General features: G+C 61.2%; 3 protein-coding genes across 4 annotated transcripts; 2 read left to right on the top strand and 1 right to left on the bottom strand.

The window, feature by feature from the left end:
* Positions 1-8,730: 8,730 nt before the first annotated feature.
* On the bottom strand, positions 8,731-11,400 carry LOC136020594 (tyrosine-protein phosphatase non-receptor type substrate 1-like). Its single transcript, XM_065691826.1, has 5 exons — positions 10,939-11,400; positions 9,887-10,237; positions 9,582-9,780; positions 9,183-9,222; positions 8,731-8,949 (listed from the first exon to the last, which is right to left on the bottom strand). The coding sequence occupies exons 1-5, from the start codon at positions 11,006-11,008 to the stop codon at positions 8,821-8,823; spliced, it is 789 nt and encodes a 262-aa protein (XP_065547898.1). The 5' UTR covers positions 11,009-11,400; the 3' UTR covers positions 8,731-8,820.
* Positions 10,583-13,622, top strand: LOC136020586 (tyrosine-protein phosphatase non-receptor type substrate 1-like). The gene is made up of 5 exons (XM_065691805.1): positions 10,583-11,722; positions 12,012-12,362; positions 12,515-12,829; positions 12,958-13,308; positions 13,395-13,622. Exons 1-5 carry the CDS (start codon positions 11,644-11,646, stop codon positions 13,496-13,498), a joined length of 1,200 nt encoding a protein of 399 aa, XP_065547877.1. The 5' UTR covers positions 10,583-11,643; the 3' UTR covers positions 13,499-13,622.
* On the top strand, positions 13,618-20,533 carry NSFL1C (NSFL1 cofactor). 2 transcript variants are annotated; one of them, XM_065691801.1, is made up of 9 exons: positions 13,618-13,944; positions 14,613-14,710; positions 15,767-15,841; positions 17,252-17,417; positions 17,732-17,824; positions 18,380-18,489; positions 18,925-19,062; positions 19,503-19,664; positions 20,183-20,533. In XM_065691801.1, exons 1-9 carry the CDS (start codon positions 13,618-13,620, stop codon positions 20,343-20,345), a joined length of 1,332 nt encoding a protein of 443 aa, XP_065547873.1. In that variant the 3' UTR covers positions 20,346-20,533. The 2 variants fall into 2 exon arrangements, with proteins under 2 accessions (XP_065547873.1, XP_065547872.1); XM_065691800.1 differs by having other exon boundaries at positions 19,500-19,664.

The raw sequence follows: 20,533 nt of genomic DNA, 5'->3' as shown, positions 1-20,533 counted from the left end.
GCAGCACAGCTCACCCATCCCAGTGCCATGTAATGCAGTAACTCAGCCAGGCTTCCTTAATGCAGCCCTGCACTCCTCCGACTGGGGGAATTCCTCCTGCCTGTGTCAGAGCAGGAAAGGTGGTTTATATCCTGTGCCTGGCCTGGAAGTGGCCCTGGCTGACCTGGAGGCGATGGGCAGAGGGGGTTTAGGGTGAAACTGCTGACAGGCCAGGAAAACCCGGCTGCGAGGGGTGGTTTGGAAGCACAGACCTGGCCAGGCCGGTTTGGTGCCCATTCACTGCCCTGAGCACTCTGCAGGCTGCGGTGACCTTTGTTCACTGGCAGGATCCTGCTCTGGAGGAGGCTTTGCTCATTGCTACGTGTGCAGGGGGTGAGCAAAGCCCCAGCAGCCCCACACTGCAGCCTCCTGCATCCGCAGCACGGGCCCAGCACAAGGATGTGGACCAGGGTGCAAAGCATCTGCCCGCCCAGCGCAGCTCATTGCGGGGTACAGGGTGGCCCCAATCCTGCACCCTGATTCATGCACTTCCTGGGAGCTGGGGGGCTGCCTGGGGCTCACCCCAGCTCTCATGGGGTGCCACGGTGGGACCTGAGCCGTGCCTGCCCTGCAACACTTCCCTTATCCCAGTCTGGGCATGGGGGGGATGCTCAGCCCCGGGAGCAGTGGGGCTGTTGAGGCAGGGAGCCAGGCAGCTCCAGCCCCGCAGGGGCCATTTCGGAGCTGGGTGTTAATCATTGACAGGCTCCTGGGAGCGGCTTGAGCCAAAGCCTCCATCCCGGCTCCAGAGGGGAATGCTCTGCATGGTGCTGCTCCACAGGGGTGGCAGTGCCGGTACCCAGAGCCCCACAATGCACAGGCAGCTCCCCAAAACCATGGCTGCGTTTAGTCCTGGGAGGCCTTCTCGCCCTGCCACCAGACAAATTCACCCTCTCAAGCCCCCACAGCTCTGGCTCTCACCAATGGGTCAGATCCCTGCCAGAGCTGCTGATGGTTCCCTATATAAGATGCAACCCATCCTTCTCCAGCTGCCCCTACTCTTAGCTTGGGGCTGCCGGTGCCATGCCCGTGCCCAGGGCTGGCCAGGGACCGTGTGGAACAGCCTGGAGGGCTCCTGGGGTGCTGCAGTGCATGGATGGGCTGCAGGATGCACGTGAGAACTGTGGCTGCCTTTGAGCCTGCAGCCCCATGGAGCGATGCTGGAGAAGACCTTGGTGTCCCCTTGGCGGCTCCGCTGGCACCGTGCGGGTGAGGAGTGTGGCTGAGGGAGGAGCGGCACCGGCTCGGTTTCCTTTTGCCTTTTCGTCTTTGTGCATCCTCTCCGGGCTCGTCGCTGATTGCGGATTGTTCTGATGAAAGCACACCCGATGCTGCAGGAGCAGGCTCCCCGCTCGCTGCTGTAGCTCACTGCAGGCTGAGCGGCCTCATAGAGGCCCCATGGCAGCTGCAGCTGGGAGTGAAAATGCTAACGCGGGGGGATTGATGGTGTTAAACCATCCCAGCCCATCGCTTCCAGCTCCCCACAGCTCCCATGGGAAGCACCGGCGTGGGTGCAGGATGTTGAAGCCCAGGCTTGGCTGGGGGGATTTGTGCTGGACAGGCACTGGTGGTGCTGGGGAAGGGGAGATGCCCCAGGGAAGGGTTGAGCTGGGGTGCAGGAGACCAGGTACCACCCCATGTCACCCCTTATTATCCCCCAAAACAGCGAGACCCAGCCCTGGACGGGGGTGCTGCTGTCTTGACCAGCCCCCAGCACCACCAGCGCCATCCCAGCCCTGCCATTCGCTGTCCCTGGGGTGCTGTCGCCGCACCATCCCCTTTGCAGCCTCACAACCTCCCTGTGCCAGAGCCGGGGGCTGTTTGCATTGGTCCCATTGAGATCAAGCAGAACCCAGCACTCCCAGCTCCGTGCTGGTCCTGCTGCTGGGAGCTGGAGGAAGATGCTTCAGTGCGGGGTCTGTGCTGCTTTGCTTTGTGGTTTTGTTCTGAAGCTGAAGGGCAACGCAAAGCACGAGGATTAATTCTGTCTGTGCAAGATCCACCGTGCTCCCGGTGATTGCATCAGTCCCAAGGGTCCGGCCTGGCCCTGATAAGGAGCTGCACATCAGAGCTGTGTACCGCTGCCATCCTGCCCCGGAGCTCAGCCTGCGGGAGCCGCGCCGGGGATCAGGGATCGAGAGGGTCCGCGCGACGTCTGACGGGGTTAGAAAACGTTCCTGGATTATCCGTTAGCAGCAGTGACCGGAAACCGCGGAGCCAGGACACGCGTTTGGCACCAGCTGATGTCTGCTGAGGGGGGGAAACCTGTTCTGCCCGTGCATGTGTTTGCATGCGTGTGCGCGACAGCTCCAGGGTGGGCTGTAGGTGTGAAGGGGGACCCTGGCTGCAGGGTCTGGTCCTGGTGGGCACCAGCCCCACGGCTGGGTCTTGGGTACCAGGAGAGCTGTCAGCAAAGCATCTCCCCTGCAACACGCACGAGGGATGCTCCGGCTCTTGAACAGCAGCTCCTGGCCGCCAGCATTAATGACATCCACCCAATTAGCCGCTGCGAGCTCAGCCTAGCCCGAAGGATTAGCAACCGAAATCATCATCCCAAGGCATAAGCAGTTAACACCACTAATTACTCATGGTGTGAATCCTCACCCAAACACTAACCCCTGCGCAGGCAGCGGCCGAGGCAGTGCTGAGGGCAGGGGGATGCTGCGGGCAGGGGGATGCTGCAGGCAGGGGGGATGCTGCGGGCAGGGGGATGCTGCGGGCAGGGAGGATGCTGCGGGCAGGGAGGATGCTGCGGGCAGGGGGATGCTGCAGGCAGGAGGGATGCTGTGATTCCCAGAGACCGGCGCTGTTTATGGGGAATTTGCCGGGCTCGGGGATCCGTTATTTTTACACGTTGCCATAGTGACCGATACCATTATAAAATTAAGCTGAACCTTGCGGAACAAATGGATCTGTCAGAAGCAATTCCTGCAGCCCGCGTGTCGCTGCTCCCGCTGCGCTGCCCACCCTGCGGCCGGCCCGGCCGAGGCGATGGAGCTTCTCAACGGAGGCTCCGCATCCTGCCGACGGGCACGGTGCTGAGCCAAGGCGCTGGGCAAGCTGCCGCCCCACGCTGGGAGCCGCTGGCGCCGGCACAGCCCCTCCGTGCTGGCAGCACCGCTGGGCACGTCCGGGGCCAACAAAAGCGCCCTGAGAGCTCGCATTGAGCCCGTCCCGGCTCCTCCCGCAGCGGCTGCTTTGCCCCGGCTCCTGCCTCTCTAAACGTTGTTCCCCTCTCCCTGCTCTCCTCAAGCGCCGCTTGTGCCGCTCTCGGGGCTCTGCCAGCGCCGGGACTGCAGCCAAGCTGGAGGTTACTGCGTGCCGGGAGGAGCGGGGAGCCCCGGGGACCCCCGCAGCGCCCTGCCCTCGGGAAGCGGAGCTCCCGAAGGGCTTTCCCCTTCCCAAACCGCAGCCCCGGCTCTTTCCCCGGGACAAAACCCACGGAGCAGCCCAGCAGTGCGAGTGCCCCGCTCCGGGTGTGATGCACGTGTGGATGTCAGGGTCCAGGACCACCGCAATGGGTGACCCACCAATGGGTGATCCATCAATGGCACCCCCAGCACACACAGGACATCCTTCCCTGCCACCCTGGAACCTTCTCTGGGGCGCTGGCTGGACCAAGCACCGCAGCTGGATCCACCTCCGGAGTGGCTCCAGAGGGTGATTGTTCCTGAGCAGTGTCCCGTGAAACACCGGACACACAAAGTGAGTCTTTCTTAAGCACTGGATGTTCCTGTTCGTCCCACGGCCCTGGAAATCCCTCTTTAGTCATTGCCAGAGTCTTGGCCTCCACGACATCCCGCGGTGAAGGATTGCACAGGCCAAAGGAGTGTTGGGCACAAAGGATTCCCTTTGAAATGAGGCTGATGCTTTCATTTTCACTGCCTGCCCCCTCTGCCTGCCATGGAAGAGATGGGGAAGGGCTGGAGGGCAGCCCCTGATCTGCCCCACGTCCCCTCAGCTCCAGGGATATAATGAAAATCATTCCAGGTCGGACAGAGAGCATCCCCGTAGTAACAGCTGCAATAGCACAACCTCCCATCAGACACCAGAGAGTCCACACTGACCAGCAGCATCCTCCATGCCTCTCCTCAGCTTAAAGCCCACGGGTCCTGGTTCACTTCCCCATGGCTGCAGGTGTGGGCACGGAGCCCACGTCCCCCAGGGACACCCGGGGGTCCCACAGGGTGCCCCAGTGTTTTGGGGGGCTGGAGACACCTCTGCAGGGCCAGTGAGATCCTCACTGCATGAGGAACCCAAAGGGGAGGATGAGGCTGGCGGTGAGGCTGCAGCACTGAAACAGTTCCTATGACAACCCCAAGTCCCAGACCTGTTTATCCCCTTTAACAAACCCCACAATAACTGTGAAACCGGGGAAGAAGGCTCAATAAGATGCAAAATAAATCAGGAACAGCATCAAGCTCATGTCACTGTTTTACTTCAGCTTCTTTCCTGGTTTTCCAAGGAAAAACCTGAGGAATGGGGAGCTGCGAAGGGGAAAACTGGTGGGTTTGGAATTGATGGGATCAGGGTCTGGCCATGCAGCATCCCAGGGCTTCTCCCTGCCCCGTGTTCCTCTCCCAGGAGGAACACAGCACTGGGCAGCCAGCGGGCACAGTCCTGGGGACAAGCAAAGCGTCTCTGTGTGCCTCTCACCCTTTCCAAGCTGTGCCTCCAGCCCCTCATGTTGGTCCCCACCGGTGTCCTGGCACCACAGCCCTATGGCCATCACCTGCATCTCACGGCACATGGGGTCCCCACGGCATCACCTGTGGCATCGTGGGGATGCTGTGGGGTCCCTCTTGGACCTGTGGCTGTTTGTCTAATGCTGATGTGCAACGGGGCCAGCCTGTCTGCCCTCGGGGATGGGCTGGTGGCCACCACATTCTCGCAGTAGCAAAGACAGGGCTGGGCAGAGCAGGAGCACAAAGGCATCTTGGACAGAAACAGCCACAAATCAGGGCCTTGGCTGGATGGGGCGAGCTGGAGCGATGCCGGGAGACACGATGGCCCCAGGCTCCAACCCTGCGGGAGGCACTGTCAGCGGCCGGGGGGGGTCTCTGCTTCTCACCATGGAGCTGGAGCATCCCGGGGCAGCGCACAGGGCATTTATCCCCATCTCCCCCCTTTGCTCCTTGCTCAGGCCTGGCTCCAGCACAAGCTCAGCTTTGTCCCGCTGCCTGCGAGCGCTGCCAAGCCCCCTCCTGCCCCCCAGGGCTCCAGGGAGACCCCTGCACCCCCCGTTTCGGCCGCCCCATCGCCAGCAGAGCCCCTGCTCTTCCTCGGTGTTAATTAAACCCTTGCTCCTCCTGCCGCGGCCGCTGGGGCCAGCCTCCCGCATCGCGCTCTCTGCACTCATTGCTCTCTGTTATCCTGTGTTTTCCATTGAGGCTCCTGCCCCCCGTTGGCTCTTGGCACAGCCCGTGCCCCCCCACGCTGGCTCCCTGGCACGGCACTGCATGGCATGGCACACGGCACTGCATGGCACTGCACGGCACTGCACGGCACTGCATGGCACTGCATGGCATGGCACACGGCACTGCATGGCACTGCATGGCACTGCACGGCACTGCATGGCACTGCATGGCATGGCACACGGCACTGCATGGCACTGCACGGCACTGCATGGCACTGCATGGCATGGCACACGGCACTGCATGGCACTGCATGGCACTGCATGGCATGGCACACACCACTGCCCGGCACCCCCTGCCAGCCCTCTCACCTCGGCATCTCCCCCAGCCATTTCACACCTCCCCAAGCATCCCCTGGCCCTTCCCCACCTCCTGCTTCCTGCCTTCTGCCCACCCCATCCCAAACAGCCCTTTCCTTGGCTTTGCCATCCCACGAGGTCCTGGCACCGGGCTCACACACCGCATGGAGGAAAAGCCCAGCTAAAGCCCCACAGCACCCATGTGCCAGGAGCTTCTTGCTGTGGCATGGGCTGCTTTGCTAGGATGCAGCACCACAGCCTCACCCGCATCCTTGCCTTGGCAAGGCACCACCCTGGCATGGCCATGGATGAGGTCCAGTACTGGGATACAGCCCAAACCACTGGTGTGTCCCCTCCCCGGCTTGGACACTGAGCCCCACCATCCATCCATCCATCCATCCATCCATCCATCCATCCATCCATCCATCCATCCATCCACCCACCCATTGCTTCTGTACCATGGGCAGGAGGAGCCTGGTGGGTACCAGCCCCAGCATCACCCACGTCCACCCCGCCGCAGCGCAAGCACCCGCCTCTCTCACTCGAGCACCCAGCGAGCGGCTTAATGGGACACGACACCCAGCAGCAGCAGGAGCCCACCACAAGGACCCCCCTCCACCCCGAGCGAGGTGCGCCCCGACACGCTCTTACCTTGTGTCCGTGCTCGGGCGCCTGTTTGTGCTTTCACTGCCGCACACCCCAGGCTGGTGGCTTAAAGGATTTTCCTATAATAACCTCCAAATCCCTCCCCTGGGCACTAAGCTGCAGACCTGGGCCCTTTGCTAGGTGCAGAGGGCTCCACGGTGCTCTGCTCTGCTTTGCATATGCTTGTACCAGAGTGGATTTCCCCCCTCCTGACCCGGCCCTGACCCCGAAAAGCCCCGGATCCCCGTGAATTTCATTTCCCCGTGGCTGCGAGGTCTATCCCCGGCTTCGGTTTCACCCCCCCCCCCCCCTTTACATGCTCCCGCCCGCGATCCTGATGTGAGCTCGCAGCGAGCTCTGGCATCCTCCCCTCCAGGGGCCAGGCAGTCCCGGGTCCTGCTCAGGGACAGGAGGGAAGCCACTGCCTGGCTCCACTGAGGAGCTGGTGCTGGGGGAGGCTCACCCCAATACCCCCCTCCCCATGGCCCCTCACTGCCCTGGGGAATAAATCACAGCATCCCAGAGTGGTTTGGGTTGAAGGGACCTTAAAGCTCCTCCAGCCCCAGCCCCTGCCACGGGCAGGGACCCCTTCCACTGGAGCAGCTTGCTCCAAGCCCCTGTGTCCAACCTGGCCTTGAGCACTGCCAGGGATGGGGCAGCCACAGCTTCTCTGGGCACCCTGTGCCAGCGCCTCAGCACCCTCACAGGGAAGAGCTTCTGCCTAAGAGCTCAGCTCAGTCTCCCCTCGGGCAGGTTCAAGCCATTCCCCTTGGCCTGTCCCTACAGGCCCTTGTCCCAAGCCCCTCTCCAGGTTTCCTGCAGCCCCTTTAGGCACTGGAGCTGCTCTCAGGTCTCCCCTTCAGGAGCCTTCTCTTGTCCAGGCTGCCCCAGCCCAGCTCTCCCAGCCTGGCTCCAGAGCAGAGCTGCTCCAGCCCTCGCAGCAGCTCCATGGCCTCCTCTGGCCTCGCTCCAACAGCTCCACGTCCCTCTTGTGCTGCTGCCCCAGCGCTGGATCAGGACCGCAGGAAGGGTCTCCCCAGAGCACAGCAGAGGGGCAGGATCCCCTCCCGGATGTGCCCCAGGTCGGGTCCCCCAGAGCGGGGGACACTGATTCAGGCATGCAAACAAACCCCAACCATGGCTCCTCTGGCCCCATGGCACCTCTGCCCCACGGTCTGTGCCGGCAGCGGCGGCTGCCCCGGGCACACGCAGGCTGTGTCTTGTTTCACTTCTCTTTTGGTGTTACAAGCCAGAAGTGAGCAGCCGATCGAACTGGAAAGCAGCCGCTGCAGCAGCTTTCAAGGGTACAGCGGCCACCGCAGCACCTTCCTCTGCTTGAAGAGCGTGTTTCCCCTGCAGCACCCGATGCGGGGAGCGCCGGCCAGCACGGCTGGGCACAGGCATGCGTGGGACCCCGGGTGCACTCAGGTGCGCAGTGCCGACCGCATGGTGCATGCACCCTGCATGGGGCTTCCTGTGGTCACCGTGCTCCAGCCTCGGCCACCGGCCTGCTCCCCTCGGAGCTGGGCACTGAGCAGATGTGCACGGAGCAGGGGATGCGCATGGTGCAGATGTGCACAAAGCAGATGTGCATGGAGCCGGGGATGTGCATGGTGCAGATGTGCACAAAGCAGATGTGCATGGAGCCGGGGATGTGCATGGTGCAGATGTGCACAAAGCAGATGTGCATGGAGCCGGGGATGTGCATGGTGCAGATGTGCACAAAGCAGATGCACATGGAGCAGGGGATATGCATGGTGCAGATGTGCACAAAGCAGATGCACATGGAGCAGGGGATGTGCGTGGACTGGCTGGAGGTGGAGCAGGGGATGTGCATGGATCAGGGAGAAGGGGTGAGAGAGCTACCACAGCACCATGAGCCACGTTCCCAAAACCCAGCCCGAGCTGGCACAGAGCTGTGGAGGGCACCGTGTCCCCGGACCTCACAGCACCAGGACTGTTTGCTCTGAACACAGCGGGACTGGGTGGCAGCGGCTGTTTGCTGCCTTTAATGAGGATGGGCTCGGTGTGGAGAGCGGGTACCACAAATCACGGACCTGCTGAGCTGGGGAAGTGCCAGCGATGGCACTTGCTGGTGGGAACAATCCTCCTGGCTCAGCACCCAAGAGCCTGCACAAGGCAGAGGTGCTCAGCCTCACGGCCTGAACCGGTGCTTGAGACGGCCGCTGGGTCCTGGCAGAGCTGCTGCTGAGCCCCAGCACGGCAGATCCAGCCTGAGCCTCACCCAGCCCCGCTGCCGAGGTGGGAATGAATTAGGGAAGCTTTGGCAGCTCCGAGCCCAGGGTGCAAGCCTGGACGGGGTGTGCCACGCAAACAGATCCACTTCTCCTTTATTGAGCCCTGCAGAAATATCCCAGCTTCCTCCCCCAGAATGGGCTCTTTGCAGCCTGTGGTGCCACACATCACTTGGCAGCAACCCTGATGCTGGCGTACTCGGAGCGGGCTGTGCCGGGGCTCCTGCTGTGCTGCGGGGCTGCGGGCAGGGGCTGCAGATCAGCGTAGTGGATGTCATTGTCCTCCTTGCTGCTTTGCTGTGGAAGGGCACACGCGTGGGGAATGCTGTCCCAAGGGAAAGCTTCTACAAGTAACCCTAAGGGCAGGTTCAAGCCAGGATGGCAGCACTGTGGCTGCATGGATGGCATCATGCCATGGTGGTGGCTGCTGCTCACCCATCGCCCATCCTGGCCCCAGAGCCTGGTGGAATCCCCGCAAGCCAGAGCATCACCGTGGGATGCTCTTCCCCACAGTCACGGCTCGCTCTTACCTGGCTGGGCAGATGGGAGGTCTCTGGGTCCAAGGCTTGGCTGCGAGGGGGAAGGATTGCTGTTAGTGCTAAAGGCAGCCGGGTCCCCTCCACACCCAGCCTTCCTCAGTTCCCTTCCCCAGCTTTAGCCGGGGTCTGCAGCATGCGGCCACACGATGCCCCCACCGAAGGCAGAGAGAGCCAGGATGCTGTCTGTGCGCCTGAGCTGGGCTCAGACACTGCAGTGAGGGGCTGCAGGGAGCTCCCACCCTTGAAACATAGGGAGAGGCAACCCAGTGCAGCGATGTGCCTGCGAGTGAAGGAGCTTTTTGGGGAAAATCACTGCTCCAGTGGGAGAGGAAACCAGGATATGGGAGGTGGATAGGGCAGTTCTCAGGGTGCAGAATGATGAGTACAAACCTGGGGGAGCTGGGGGTCCCTGCACAGCACTGCAGAGGGATGGGCAAGAAGCTGCCTCCGGCCACTGGCCCGGCCGGCTCCCGGCTCTCTGCCTCTCCTCTGAACTTCCTCCTGTACATGCAAAGGGCGATGAAGAAGCCGAGGAGGAGGAAGCACAGCACTGCAGCTAGAGCCACCATGCTGGGAGCCAGGGCTGCCTCTGCGGAGGTACAACAAGAGAGGGTGGTGGGTGCGAGGCAGCGGGCAGGGTGCAGGCTGTGGGACGGGGTTCTGGGGAGCAGCATCCCGCTGGGAGCCCCACTCACCATTCAGGGACACCTCGGTGCCCTTTCCGTGCTGAAACACCGAAACACCATGCACAGACTTGCTGTACTTCACGCAGTAATAGGTGCCGGCATCCCCGAGGCGAACGTCCCTGATGTGGATGGTGAAGTCCGTGTTGGACTCACCCTCTGCCCTCGTCACACGGGGGAACGTGCCCGTCTGGTCGTAAATGGTCTCGTTCTCACTGCCCCAGCCCTTCAGCCACTTCACAGGACCAATGGGACCATCTCCAGATGTGGTGCAGGTCAGGGTGAGCGTCTCCCCCGCTGTCACCGACAGCTTCACCTGGGGCTGATGCAGCTGAAAGCTCCAACCCTTCTGGGCACCTGCACCTGGGCACAGGACAGGAGGGTTTGGGGCTCCTCTCAGCCCAGAGCAGCCCCGGATTGCGCCGAGTTTGCAGCAACTCAGCTGAGAACTTTCCCAGGGTTTGGCAGAGAGAAGCCGCAGGCGCCGGGAGTGGCAGAAACCACGTTCAAAATGAACAAGAACGGGCAAATATGCATCCATCCCCCTGTCGTGCTGTTAACAGAGCTGCTGCGCTCGCTTGGAGTCCGGAGAGGTGCAGAGGGAGCCAAGGGGAATTCCTGGCAGGAAAAGCTCCCGAGTGCTGTTAAACCTTAACGCCCCAGTGCTGCGTGCCACGGACCAGGACCGCTGGGGCTCTGCGAGGAACTGGGTTCACAACCAGGGCGTGTGCGCGGCCGGCCGGGAGCCGGCTCTGAGCAGGGGAGGTGCAGCCCTGGGGCCGAGCACAGCCCCGAGGCTCCTTCTGCCCCCAGCCTCCTGCCCCCAGCCCTCCCCAGCCCCAGACTCCTGTCCCCGAGCGCCTCCTGCCCCCAAACCCTCCTGCCAAAGCCCCTCGCTACGTCCGGCACCCGCTCAGCGGGGCTCGGCGCTGCCCGTCCCGCCTTGCCCCGGCAGCCCCGCAGGCGGTCGGAGGAGGAACCCCCGCTCCTCGCAGACCCCCGGGCAGCAGGAACGGGGCAGCTGGGGCGGGGGGGGGGGAACCGCAGCCCCGCTCCGGACTCACCCGAGGGCCGCGGAGGGACGAGGCCGCGCTGCCCGGACGGGAGCGGAGCGGCGGCGGCGGGGCCGGCCATGGGCACCAGCTGCGGGAAGAGGAGGAGAAGGAGAAGCGGCACAGGAAATGGAAGCGAGCGGCCGCGGGCTGCGCCAGCCCCGGGGTGGGCGGGGACCCCCGACGGGCTTCATCCTCACCGGACAGCCCCGGCGGGCTGCGCCGGGCAGGGGACACAGGGAGCCCGCCGGAGACCCCAGCCCGGGCCCCGGTCCTGAGGGCGAGCTCTGGGCGTCCTTCCGACGTCCCAGGCTGGCCACGCGTGGGGCAGCGGCGGAAAGCGGGCGCTTGCGGCTGCCTGCCCCGTGCCGTGGCCGTGGCACACGTCGGTGGGGACAGCGCGACCGGCACCGCGGTGAACGGCGGCGACTTGGGCAAGGGTTTCCTGGGGGAACTCGGCCAGAGGCGAGTCCCTTCCTTCCCCTTTGCCAGGAGGAAGCCCAGCGCCCTGCCGAGCCGAGCCGTGCTGAGCCGAGCCGTGCTGAGCCGTGCTGAGCCGTGCCGAGCCGAGCCGAACCGAGCCGTGCTGAGCCGAGCCGTGCTGAGCCGTGCCGAGCCGAGCCGAGCCGAACCGAGCCGTGCTGAGCCGAGCCGTGTTGAGCCGTGCCGAGCCGAGCCGAACCGAACCGAGCCGTGCTGAGCCGTCGGAAGCTGGCCATGGGAAGCACCACGGTCCCAGAGATGCGGGCGCTGCCTCTCGCCTGCCTGACGCTGCTCCTGCTCCACAGATCCCCGCGTGAGTGGGGCTCTAGAAGCGGTGATGGGAGGCTGCGGCTGTGCCGGCAGCCGGGAATTGCCTCATGTATGAGCTCTCTGAGCACCACGGGTGTTCATTGGCACAGCTCTGCCTGGCTGGCAGCACAGAGGTGTCTGATGCTTCTGTACCTGCAACCACTGCCCTGGGCTCCCTGGTACCCTGGTCCCCACTACCCAGAGCTGTGTGCTCAGCCTGGCCCAGGGGTGGGGAAGGGAACCTGCTCGGGTGTGCGGTGCCAGATGTGATGTCGGCTCATGTTCACCCCTAGGTACCGGTGCCCAGGAGGTCCAGGGCTTCAAGCTGCATCAGCCCCAGGGCAATGTGTCAGTGACAGCGGGGGAGACGCTCACCCTGAACTGCACCACATCTGGAGATGGTCCCGTTGGTCCTGTGAAGTGGCTGAAGGGCTGGGGCAGTGAGAACGAGACCATTTATGAGCAAACGGGCACGTTCCCCCGTGTGACGAGGACAGCGGCTGGGTTCAGCACAGACTTCACCATCCACATCAGGGACGTCCGCCCCGAGGATGCCGGCACCTATTACTGTGTGAAGTACAGCAAGTCTGTGCATGGTGTTTTGGTGTTTCAGCACGGAAAGGGCACCGAGGTGTCCGTGTACGGTGAGTGGGGCTCCCAGAGCGGAAGGGGCCGGTGCCGCCCCAGGAGCAGGTCCCGGGGGTCACCCCTGGCCATGGCCATGTCCCCATGGGAACCCCGGGGCCGGGCAGGGCTGACAGAGCCCGGTGTGACGGCCCCGTTGCTCCCCCCGCAGCCAAACCCAGCAGCCCGGTCGTGTCCGGGCCAGGGAGCAGAGCGGGGCCGGGGCAGTCGGTGCCTTTCACCTGCACGGCCGGAGGGTTCTTCCCCAGAGAAATCGCCGTGAAGTGGCTCAAGGACGGGGCCCAGATCTCGGCTCAGCAGCCCCAGGTCAGCCCTGGGCAGACGAAATCCTCCTACGACGCGTCCAGCACCGTGTCGGTGACGCTGCAGGAGGGCGACGTCCGCTCGCAGCTGCAGTGCGAGGTTCATCACCGCACGCTGCCGGCCCCGCTGCGGGGCAGCTTCCAGCTCAGCCGGGCCCTGCGAGGTGAGGCCGGGGGGGGCCGCGCTGGGCTGTGCGGCTGCCGCGGGGCCCGGGGGAGCCGGGGGGCCCGGGGCGCGCTGCGGGCAGCGGGGCCGGGGATGTCCCGCACCAGGCGCTGCCTCTCTCCCCAGTGCCCCCCAGCGTGCAGGTGGTGGCCGAGCCGCCGAGCCCCGTGGAGGTGAACAAGACGGTGAACTTCACGTGCCTCGTGAAGGGCTTCTACCCGGGAGCCGTGGCCGTCGCCTGGCTGGAGAACGGGACGGAGATGAGCGTGGGCAGCCCCCCCCCGCCCTCGGAGACCCCGCGGGGCTTGTTCGAGCTGCGCAGCCTGGTGGAGGTGCAAGCGACGGAGGAGAAGAACGGGTCCGTGTTCACCTGCCGCGTGGTGCACGACGCCCAGGGCCCCATCAGCGGGACGAGCACCCTGCGGATCGCTGCCCCGGCCAAGGGCGGGCTGAGCGACCGGTCCCAGACTGATAACGGTGCGGGAGAGCTGCAGGTCCCGGCGGGGGCTGCGGGGTGCCCGTCTGCGCGGCCCTGCTGCTCACATCCCTTGTCCCTAATGCAGATATGAGCCTCCTGTCCAGCCCCGGCCTGTGGCTTGGCATCCTGCTGGAGAAGGGGCTGCTCGGCGGCCTCCTCTTCTTCTTCTTCCGGCACGGGAGGGCGTGAAGAAGGACACCCCGGGGCTGCTGCCCCATGTCAGCCCCTTGATCCTCGGGTCTCGGTGCCGCCAGCGGGTCCTGGGGCTCGGCCGCTGTCAGTCTGTGCCTGGCAATAAAGGGGCTGGGATGTACAGGCTGCCCCGGGCTGCTCCGCGCTGCCGTCCCCGCCTCGCCCGGTGCCCGGCGCATCGCACCTCCCCGCCGCCAGGGGCCGCTGTGACGGGCAGAGCTGCCCGTGGCGGTGGGGGGGGGGGGCCGTTTCCTCCCGGGCCGGGTTTAGCGGCGCACACGGCGGGGCCGGGCGGTGTCTGCGCGGGTGCCGGCGGGGTTTGGGCGCTGCACCGCGGCAAGATGGCGGACAGGGAGGAGGCGTTGAGGGAGTTCGTGGCCGTGACCGGTGTCGAGGAGGGGCGGGCGCGGTTCTTCCTCGAGTCCGCGGGCTGGGACCTGCAGGTAGCGCCGAGCCGCGGGCCGGGGCAGCGCCGGGCCCGGGAGGCCGCGGCGGTGGGGGGGGGGGAGCAGCGCTGGGCCGGCGCTCGGGGCCCCGCTCCGGGCCCCGGGCTCAAGGTTCACCTTGCGGCCGCGTCCCAGCCGCCGGGCTGCGGGGGTCGTGCTCCGGCGGGGCCGGTCGGGGCCGAAGCTCGGCCTGGGTCTCTCGTTGCTTTGGACGTAGGTGCTGTGCAGCGCGGGGAGCGCAGCCCGGGGGGGTTTGCACGGGCAGCGGCAGCCCCAGCTCCGCGCAGGGCAGGGGGAAAAGAACCGGCCTGGGCCGCTCCTGGCTGCGGTGCCCTCGGGCTGTGTTGGTGGGAGCCTGGTCGTGGCTGTCACGGAGCAGCTGTTCCAGAGCAGTGCTTTTGGCCTGGCCCCTGTAGAAGCAGCCCAGAAGGAGCGAGGTTGCGCTGACCCGCCTGTACCAGCCAGTGCCCTCCCGCAGCAAAGCCGAGCGTTAGGAGCTGCCAAGGGCTCGTCTTTGCAAGGCCCCCAAAGCAGGGGGGTGACTTGAAGCATCTTCGGTGTGATGTGCCTGAGGAGGGCCAGTGCTGTGGTGTCTGTGTGAGGAGTTGCTGCTGCTGGGGAATGGCTGCTCGCACCCTGAGGAGCTCCCGTGTGTTCCTTTCCAGATTGCGCTCGCCAGTTTCTATGAGGACGGGGGGGACGAGGACATCCTGACCCTTCCCCAGCCAACACCCAGCTCCGTATCCAGAGGCTCTTCAGCCAGGTGAGGAGGGAGCTCCAGCGCTCGGTTCGTTGGTGGCTCGTAAAGGTGACAGTGAGAACTGGCTCATCCTGCAGTGGTGAGTGAGGTGTATTGGTGGATGGTGGCCAGGTCGGACACAGGGGCTTGGAGCAAGCTGCTCCAGTGGAAGGGGTCCCTGCCCGTGGCAGGGTTGGAGCTGGAGGAGCTTTAAGCTCCCTTCAACCCAAACGAGTCTGGGAGTCACATAAAACCTCAGCTGTACGTGAAGCACTGATGTGTGTTAGTTTTCAGGAGAAACAGCTCTGTGGTTAGACCTGCTTCACCTCATGGCTCCCTGGGCATTGTGAAAACCTCCGTATTTATAAATGCAAGCACAGAGGTTATTGCACAACTAAGCCAAAGATCAGCTCCTCAGCTTGCCTCACTGCTCAGGAAAGCCTTGATTTGTCTCTTGAGGTCAAAGGCAGTCGGTTGGTGACACTTTTCATTTGAGCAGGTTGTGCCTCCACAGGAAAGACCTTCTAATGTTAGGTGACGCCTGAGCCATTTTACAAGGAGAAGTTAATTTCGCCTTGCCAAAGCCCTGAGCAGCAGGGAAACACTGCCTGGGTTTAAAGAGGCGGAGTTACTGACTCTGTTGTGAGGGAGAAGTGCTCTCGGTTCAGGCTCTGGTGAACAAAGCCCCTGTTGCAGAGGAGCTCTGCTTCAGTTTGGACCACGGATAACGGCCTCAGCAGAAACAACCAGAAGGGGAAGGACGTGGAGGCTGGAGGAGGGCTCTGTGCAGGTTGGAAGAGGTGGCAAAATGCAGTACATGAACAGACTGAGGGCTCCCCACTCTTCCTGTGTTGCAGCCCCCTCCAGTGCACCCACCTCCTCTTGACTGCTGTTGGTGGCATTGGCGGAGAGGTCCAGGAGCTCAGGTCACCACGTGGTTATGCACAGGGCAGCACTGACCTGGCATTTCATCGAGTAATGAATCACAGCCTAAAGCAGAGCAGCATCAACCCAGAGGTTTTGCTTGTATGGTTTTGCTGTGTCATGAGGGTGATGCGCTTCTCTGACTGCCTCTTGCAGTGACCACAGAGTAACGTCGTTTCGCGACCTTGTTCATGCACAGGAGGATGATGATGAAGAGGAGGAGGGGCAGAGGTAAGTTCTCGGTGGGAGACTCAAAAACCTGTGTGTTCATCCCTGCCCTGCTGTGATGACTTGCTGCTTCTGTCCAGGGCTTTGTAAGAAGCCGATTGGAGTCGATACGAAACTCCTGTAGTGAAAAACCTCAGGTTTGACAGAACAGGTTTGGTCCGTGCAGAGTCTGGGCCCACGCATGTGCTCAGCGTGGCTGTGCGAGCACCACATTTCACTGCTGAGCTCTGCTGGTGAGAGGGGGCTTAAGGCAGAAGGTGGAAGCCCGAAGTTCAGAGTAGAAAAGCCTGGTCCCCTTTCCAGTGGGAACATGGTGTACTGCTGGGGAAGCTGGTCACTGTCTCAGCTCTAAGTAACTGGATACCCTCAGGGTTAACAGGCAATGGAAGTGGAATGGAGCTGTGATCTATCTTAAAGTGGCTCAGCCCTCAGTAGACTGCGTGGTCTCTGCAAACAGATGTGGGTTTGCTCTGTTTGTGTTACAAGCCATCTGGAAGCTAATAAACCCAGTCTTCCAGAAGTGCTTAATTGCACTTCACTGACTGCATTCAGTGCTTCCAGTTCAGATCTGTTCTGTGTGTGGGGATCTGTCAGTGTGGCGTGAATGTGTGTGCCTTCCCTCACACTGCCCACCTTCTTCCATCTGACAGGTCGGAGTTGCTGGAAGTCTTGTTGAGCTTGGAAGCAAAGCTGGTGCTGGCATTTGAAACTGAGCCTTGTCAGTCTGGGCTGCTGCTCTTGCTGGGTCTGAGAGAGTTATCGATGTATTGCTGTTGAGCAAGGATAATGTTACAGTAACTGACATAAGGAGATGCTGCAAGGGCTGGAGCAGCTCTGTTCTGGAGCCAGGCTGAGAGAGCTGGGCTGGGGCAGCCTGGAGAAGAGAAGGCTCCTGAAGGGGAGACCTGAGAGCAGCTCCAGTGCCTAAAGCGGCTACAGAAAACATGGAGAAGGGCTTTGGACAAGGACCTGTAGGGATAGGCCAAGGGGAATGGCTTTAACCTGCCAGAGGGGAGACTGAGCTGAGCTCTTAGGCAGAAGCTCTTCCCTGTGAGGGTGCTGAGGCGCTGGCACAGGGTGCCCAGAGAAGCTGTGGCTGCCCCATCCCTGGCAGTGCTCAAGGCCAGGTTGGAGCTGGATGAGCTTTAAGGTCCCTTCCAACCCAAACCATTCATTCTATGGTTCTGTGAAGAGGAAGGTCTCTAGTAGAGGAGCTTGTGAGTGGCCCCACTAGAGGCACACTGGTAGTAGCTAATATTTGTAGATCCAAGCTGTTCCCTTAAGCTGCAAAACCCAGACAAGTGAATCCTGGTATAAAAGCAGGTGCTGTGACACGCATCTCCCGCAGAAGCAGCAGCACTGTCTCGCCCAGGAACAGGAGGTGAGCACATTTCCCCCTGTGCTGTCTGCCAGGTTTTATGCTGGTGGCTCAGAGAGGAGTGGGCAGCAGATCGTTGGTCCCCCGCGGAAGAAGAGCCCCAATGAGCTGGTGGAGGATCTGTTCAAAGGAGCGAAGGAACACGGCGCCGTGGCGGTTGACCGGACGGCCAAGAGCGGCGGCGAGACCAGCAAGCCTAAAGTGAGGCGTTCTTCCTTCTGTTCCCTGTTTCAGTTACTGTGGAGTCCTGGAATTGTCTTTAAAGGACAGCAAAGTTTGGGTTCTTTTAGTGTAGCTCCAAGTCGTGTATCACAGTGGCAAGAAAAGGCACTTTCTTGTGCTGTATTCATTAACTTGCTCAAGCTGGTCACTGTGCCTGCAGGACCAGAGATGTTCTTGATGCCCCTCAGCCCCCATTCAGCCGCAGCAGTGTTGGGGAAAGAGAAGCAAAGCTGTCGTGGGTTTGTGTCTTGGTTTGTGCCGTTCTATAACCTCTTTGCTGCCCTCTCTTGCAGCCCTTTGCAGGGGGAGGGTATCGCCTTGGTGCTACCCCAGAGGAGGAGTCTGCTTATGTGGCAGGAGAGAGGAGACACAACTCTGCTCAGGATGTGAGTATCAATCAGTTTGGTGTTGTAAATGTCAGCTGAGGGATCTCTCTGCTACAGCTGCACAGCTTGAGAGCCTGAGAGTTACAAAGCCCTGTAGAAATCCAGGAGGACAGAAGAATGGTAGATGCTGCTTCTGGTGGGATTTCTGATTAGAAGATAGTAGATGCTTATTAGAGCGCTGGGTGATTAACTCTTCATAACCATGGAGAGATTCGGAGCTAACAGCACCAGTGCAGGATTCTCCTGCGCTTGGTTTGTGACCAAATACTCACCTAGGCCGTGGTGGGAGCTTGATTTTGGCTCCTCTCCTGGCACACTCTTGGCTTTCCAACCTCATTTATCAGAGGGCATCTGCGGTGCCACCTCCTAGGGACTGCTGCATGACTGTTGCATAGCCAGAGCTGTGGGGTTTTCCCTCAAGCCAGAGGAACCTGGCTGGAATGTTTTCTGCACCTTGAAATTCCTCTGCCAGTCTGGAACACTTCATTCTGCATCTGCTTGTCATTCTTACCGAGCTGCTTCGGTGAGGCTGACTGTTGTCTGGGGCTGCTGCAGGTCCATGTTGTGCTGAAGCTCTGGAAGAGTGGATTCAGTCTGGATAGTGGAGAACTGAGGAGCTACCAGGACCCGTCCAATGCCCAGTTTCTTGATGATATCCGCAGAGGGTATGTAGGGAGAGGGGAGGGAAAGAATAGCTGTTTTCTGCAACAGAAGTGCCTGTGGAATCCAGGATGCTGGATCAGTGGTACGTTTCAGCTGAGCTGGATCCTTTATATGGGAACTATGGAAGGGGAGACTTGCACACTTACTTTGGATAAATGGGAAGTGGCTTTGGTTTGGGTGGGGCTTGGAGAGCTTGAAGTGAACAAATGTTAGTATTTGGGCTGGGAATCTCTGATGCATCTTGTCATTCCAGGTGAGGGCTAGGGAAAGGTGACCTTTATTCTGTGTCTGGTAGTGGGAGGTGTGCATCTGCCCTGTTGGTTAAGCACAGGCCCACTGCAATTCCCAGAATCCCTGAGGTCTGCGGCTGGCACTTTCCCTTTGTGCTTTCCCAACTGGCTTCTGGAGCCAGCAGCCTCAGGACGGTCTCTCTGCAGGGAGGTCCCGGCCGAGCTGCGCAGGCTGGCGCGGGGTGGACAAGTGAACCTGGACATGGAGGATCACCGCGACGAGGAGTATGTGAAACCCAAAAGTGTCTTCAAAGCTTTCACTGGAGAAGGGCAGAAGCTGGGCAGGTGAGAAGGCAGCAGCTCCCCAGCAAAGAGCTGGCTTTGTGTGTGATGTAAAAGTGGTCACGCCAGAGTTTCGCTGGGTTGATGCATCTGTCAGTGCCTGTGGTGTGGGAGGTGTTCCTCCCAGAGAGGAAATGAGGTTTACTGGCATGTCCTGTGAGGTGGCTCAGCCTTTCCAGGCCAGGAGGTGAATCCCTGGTTTGGAACATTGTGGGATGTTACACAGAAGTAGTGTCTCCAAGTTACACTCCCCATGTTTCCTGTGGGGGTATGAAGACCCATGGTGTGTGCTCCAAAGGGATATAGGGGATGTTCTAGACAAGTTCCTGCTCAGTAGCTGACTCCTACATCCTCATCTCCAGTTGTGTTGGTGCCTCTGGCAGTGGGCCCAGTGGCTCATTCGGGTTTTACCAGCTCACCCTGTGTCTCCCTGTCCTCAGCAGTGCACCCCAGGTGATGGGCACCAGCTCTCCAGCCCAGCAGGCAGCCAATGAAGCCAAAGCCAGCTCTGCCATCGTGATTGATGAGTCGGAGCCTGTCACCAACATCCAGATCCGGCTCGCCGACGGCGGGCGCCTGGTCCAGAAGTTCAACCACAACCACAGGTACAGACACAGTGTGAATCACAGGTAACTGACTGGGAAGGCCAGGATGCCACTGCAGGCTGTGCACAGAGGGAGCTGAGGTTAGGCTCCTGGCCAGCCTGCTGAAGGGAGCTCTGTGGGGATCCTTCTGTATAGGTGAAGAGGAGTAAAATCATTGTGGGGTTTTAAGGCAGTTGTTAACTGTTGGAAGGATTAGATTTGCTTTCTGAATCATGATGGATTATAGCCAGGGATACTGCACCTGGAAGCATCAGTACTATCAGAGGCACTTTCCTTGATGTCACTTATAAAAAGCCTGAATTTCTTCTAAGGGCTTTACAAGCTGTCAGATAACTGTGAACTTGTTCCAGTTATTCTGACTCCAGTTCAACTTTACTGGCTGTGGCCTCTTGTTAGCTGAAAGCCAAATGCAGCAGCTGCAGGGTTGCATACTCTGGAAAGATGAATTCAGGCTGTCGCCGTGGTTTTAGGATGCTCAGTAACAGGATCATCCTCATGTGTCTGATCCCTTTGGACAGGATCCGTGACATCCGGCTCTTCATAGTAGATGCCCGGCCAGCGATGGCTGCCACCAGCTTCATCCTCATGACCACCTTCCCCAACAAAGAGCTGACTGACGAGAACCAGACCCTGAAGGAAGCCAACCTGCTCAACGCTGTCATCGTCCAGCGGTTGACATAAGGACCCCGCTGTGCCGCGCAGGCTCACACCTCCTCGTAGCTCTGGGTTCTTAGGTCTCGGTTGGACTTTATTTCTCTCTTTAGTTGCATTTCCCATGGGGGGTTTTTTTGTTGGTTTTGGGGTTTTTTTTGTGATGATGATCAGTGGACTTGGAAATAAATAAATGAGATGAATCCATTTTGAAAGGA

The sequence above is a fragment of the Lathamus discolor genome, chromosome 11 (genome assembly GCF_037157495.1).
Source record: "Lathamus discolor isolate bLatDis1 chromosome 11, bLatDis1.hap1, whole genome shotgun sequence".
Lineage (NCBI taxonomy): Eukaryota > Metazoa > Chordata > Aves > Psittaciformes > Psittacidae > Lathamus > Lathamus discolor.
This window is presented reverse-complemented; position numbering and strand designations above follow the sequence as displayed.

Bases quoted from the DNA above. Each gene is read 5' to 3' on its own strand.
- LOC136020586 (XM_065691805.1), top strand. From the start codon at position 11,644: ATGGGAAGCACCACGGTCCCAGAGATGCGGGCGCTGCCTCTCGCCTGC. The intron at 12,363-12,514 runs GTGAGTGGGGCT...CTCCCCCCGCAG, and splicing joins CACCGAGGTGTCCGTGTACG to CCAAACCCAGCAGCCCGGTC. The intron at 13,309-13,394 runs GTGCGGGAGAGC...TCCCTAATGCAG, and splicing joins CCGGTCCCAGACTGATAACG to ATATGAGCCTCCTGTCCAGC.
- NSFL1C (XM_065691800.1), top strand. From the start codon at position 13,618: ATGTACAGGCTGCCCCGGGCTGCTCCGCGCTGCCGTCCCCGCCTCGCC. The intron at 17,418-17,731 runs GTGAGGCGTTCT...CCTCTCTTGCAG, and splicing joins GCGAGACCAGCAAGCCTAAA to CCCTTTGCAGGGGGAGGGTA. The intron at 19,063-19,499 runs GTGAGAAGGCAG...CCCTGTCCTCAG, and splicing joins GAAGGGCAGAAGCTGGGCAG to CAGTGCACCCCAGGTGATGG.
- LOC136020594 (XM_065691826.1), bottom strand. From the start codon at position 11,008: ATGGCCGGCCCCGCCGCCGCCGCTCCGCTCCCGTCCGGGCAGCGCGGC. The intron at 9,781-9,886 runs GTGAGTGGGGCT...GTACCTCCGCAG, and splicing joins CACCGAGGTGTCCCTGAATG to AGGCAGCCCTGGCTCCCAGC. The intron at 8,950-9,182 runs GTAAGAGCGAGC...GCCCTTCCACAG, and splicing joins CCTCCCATCTGCCCAGCCAG to CAAAGCAGCAAGGAGGACAA.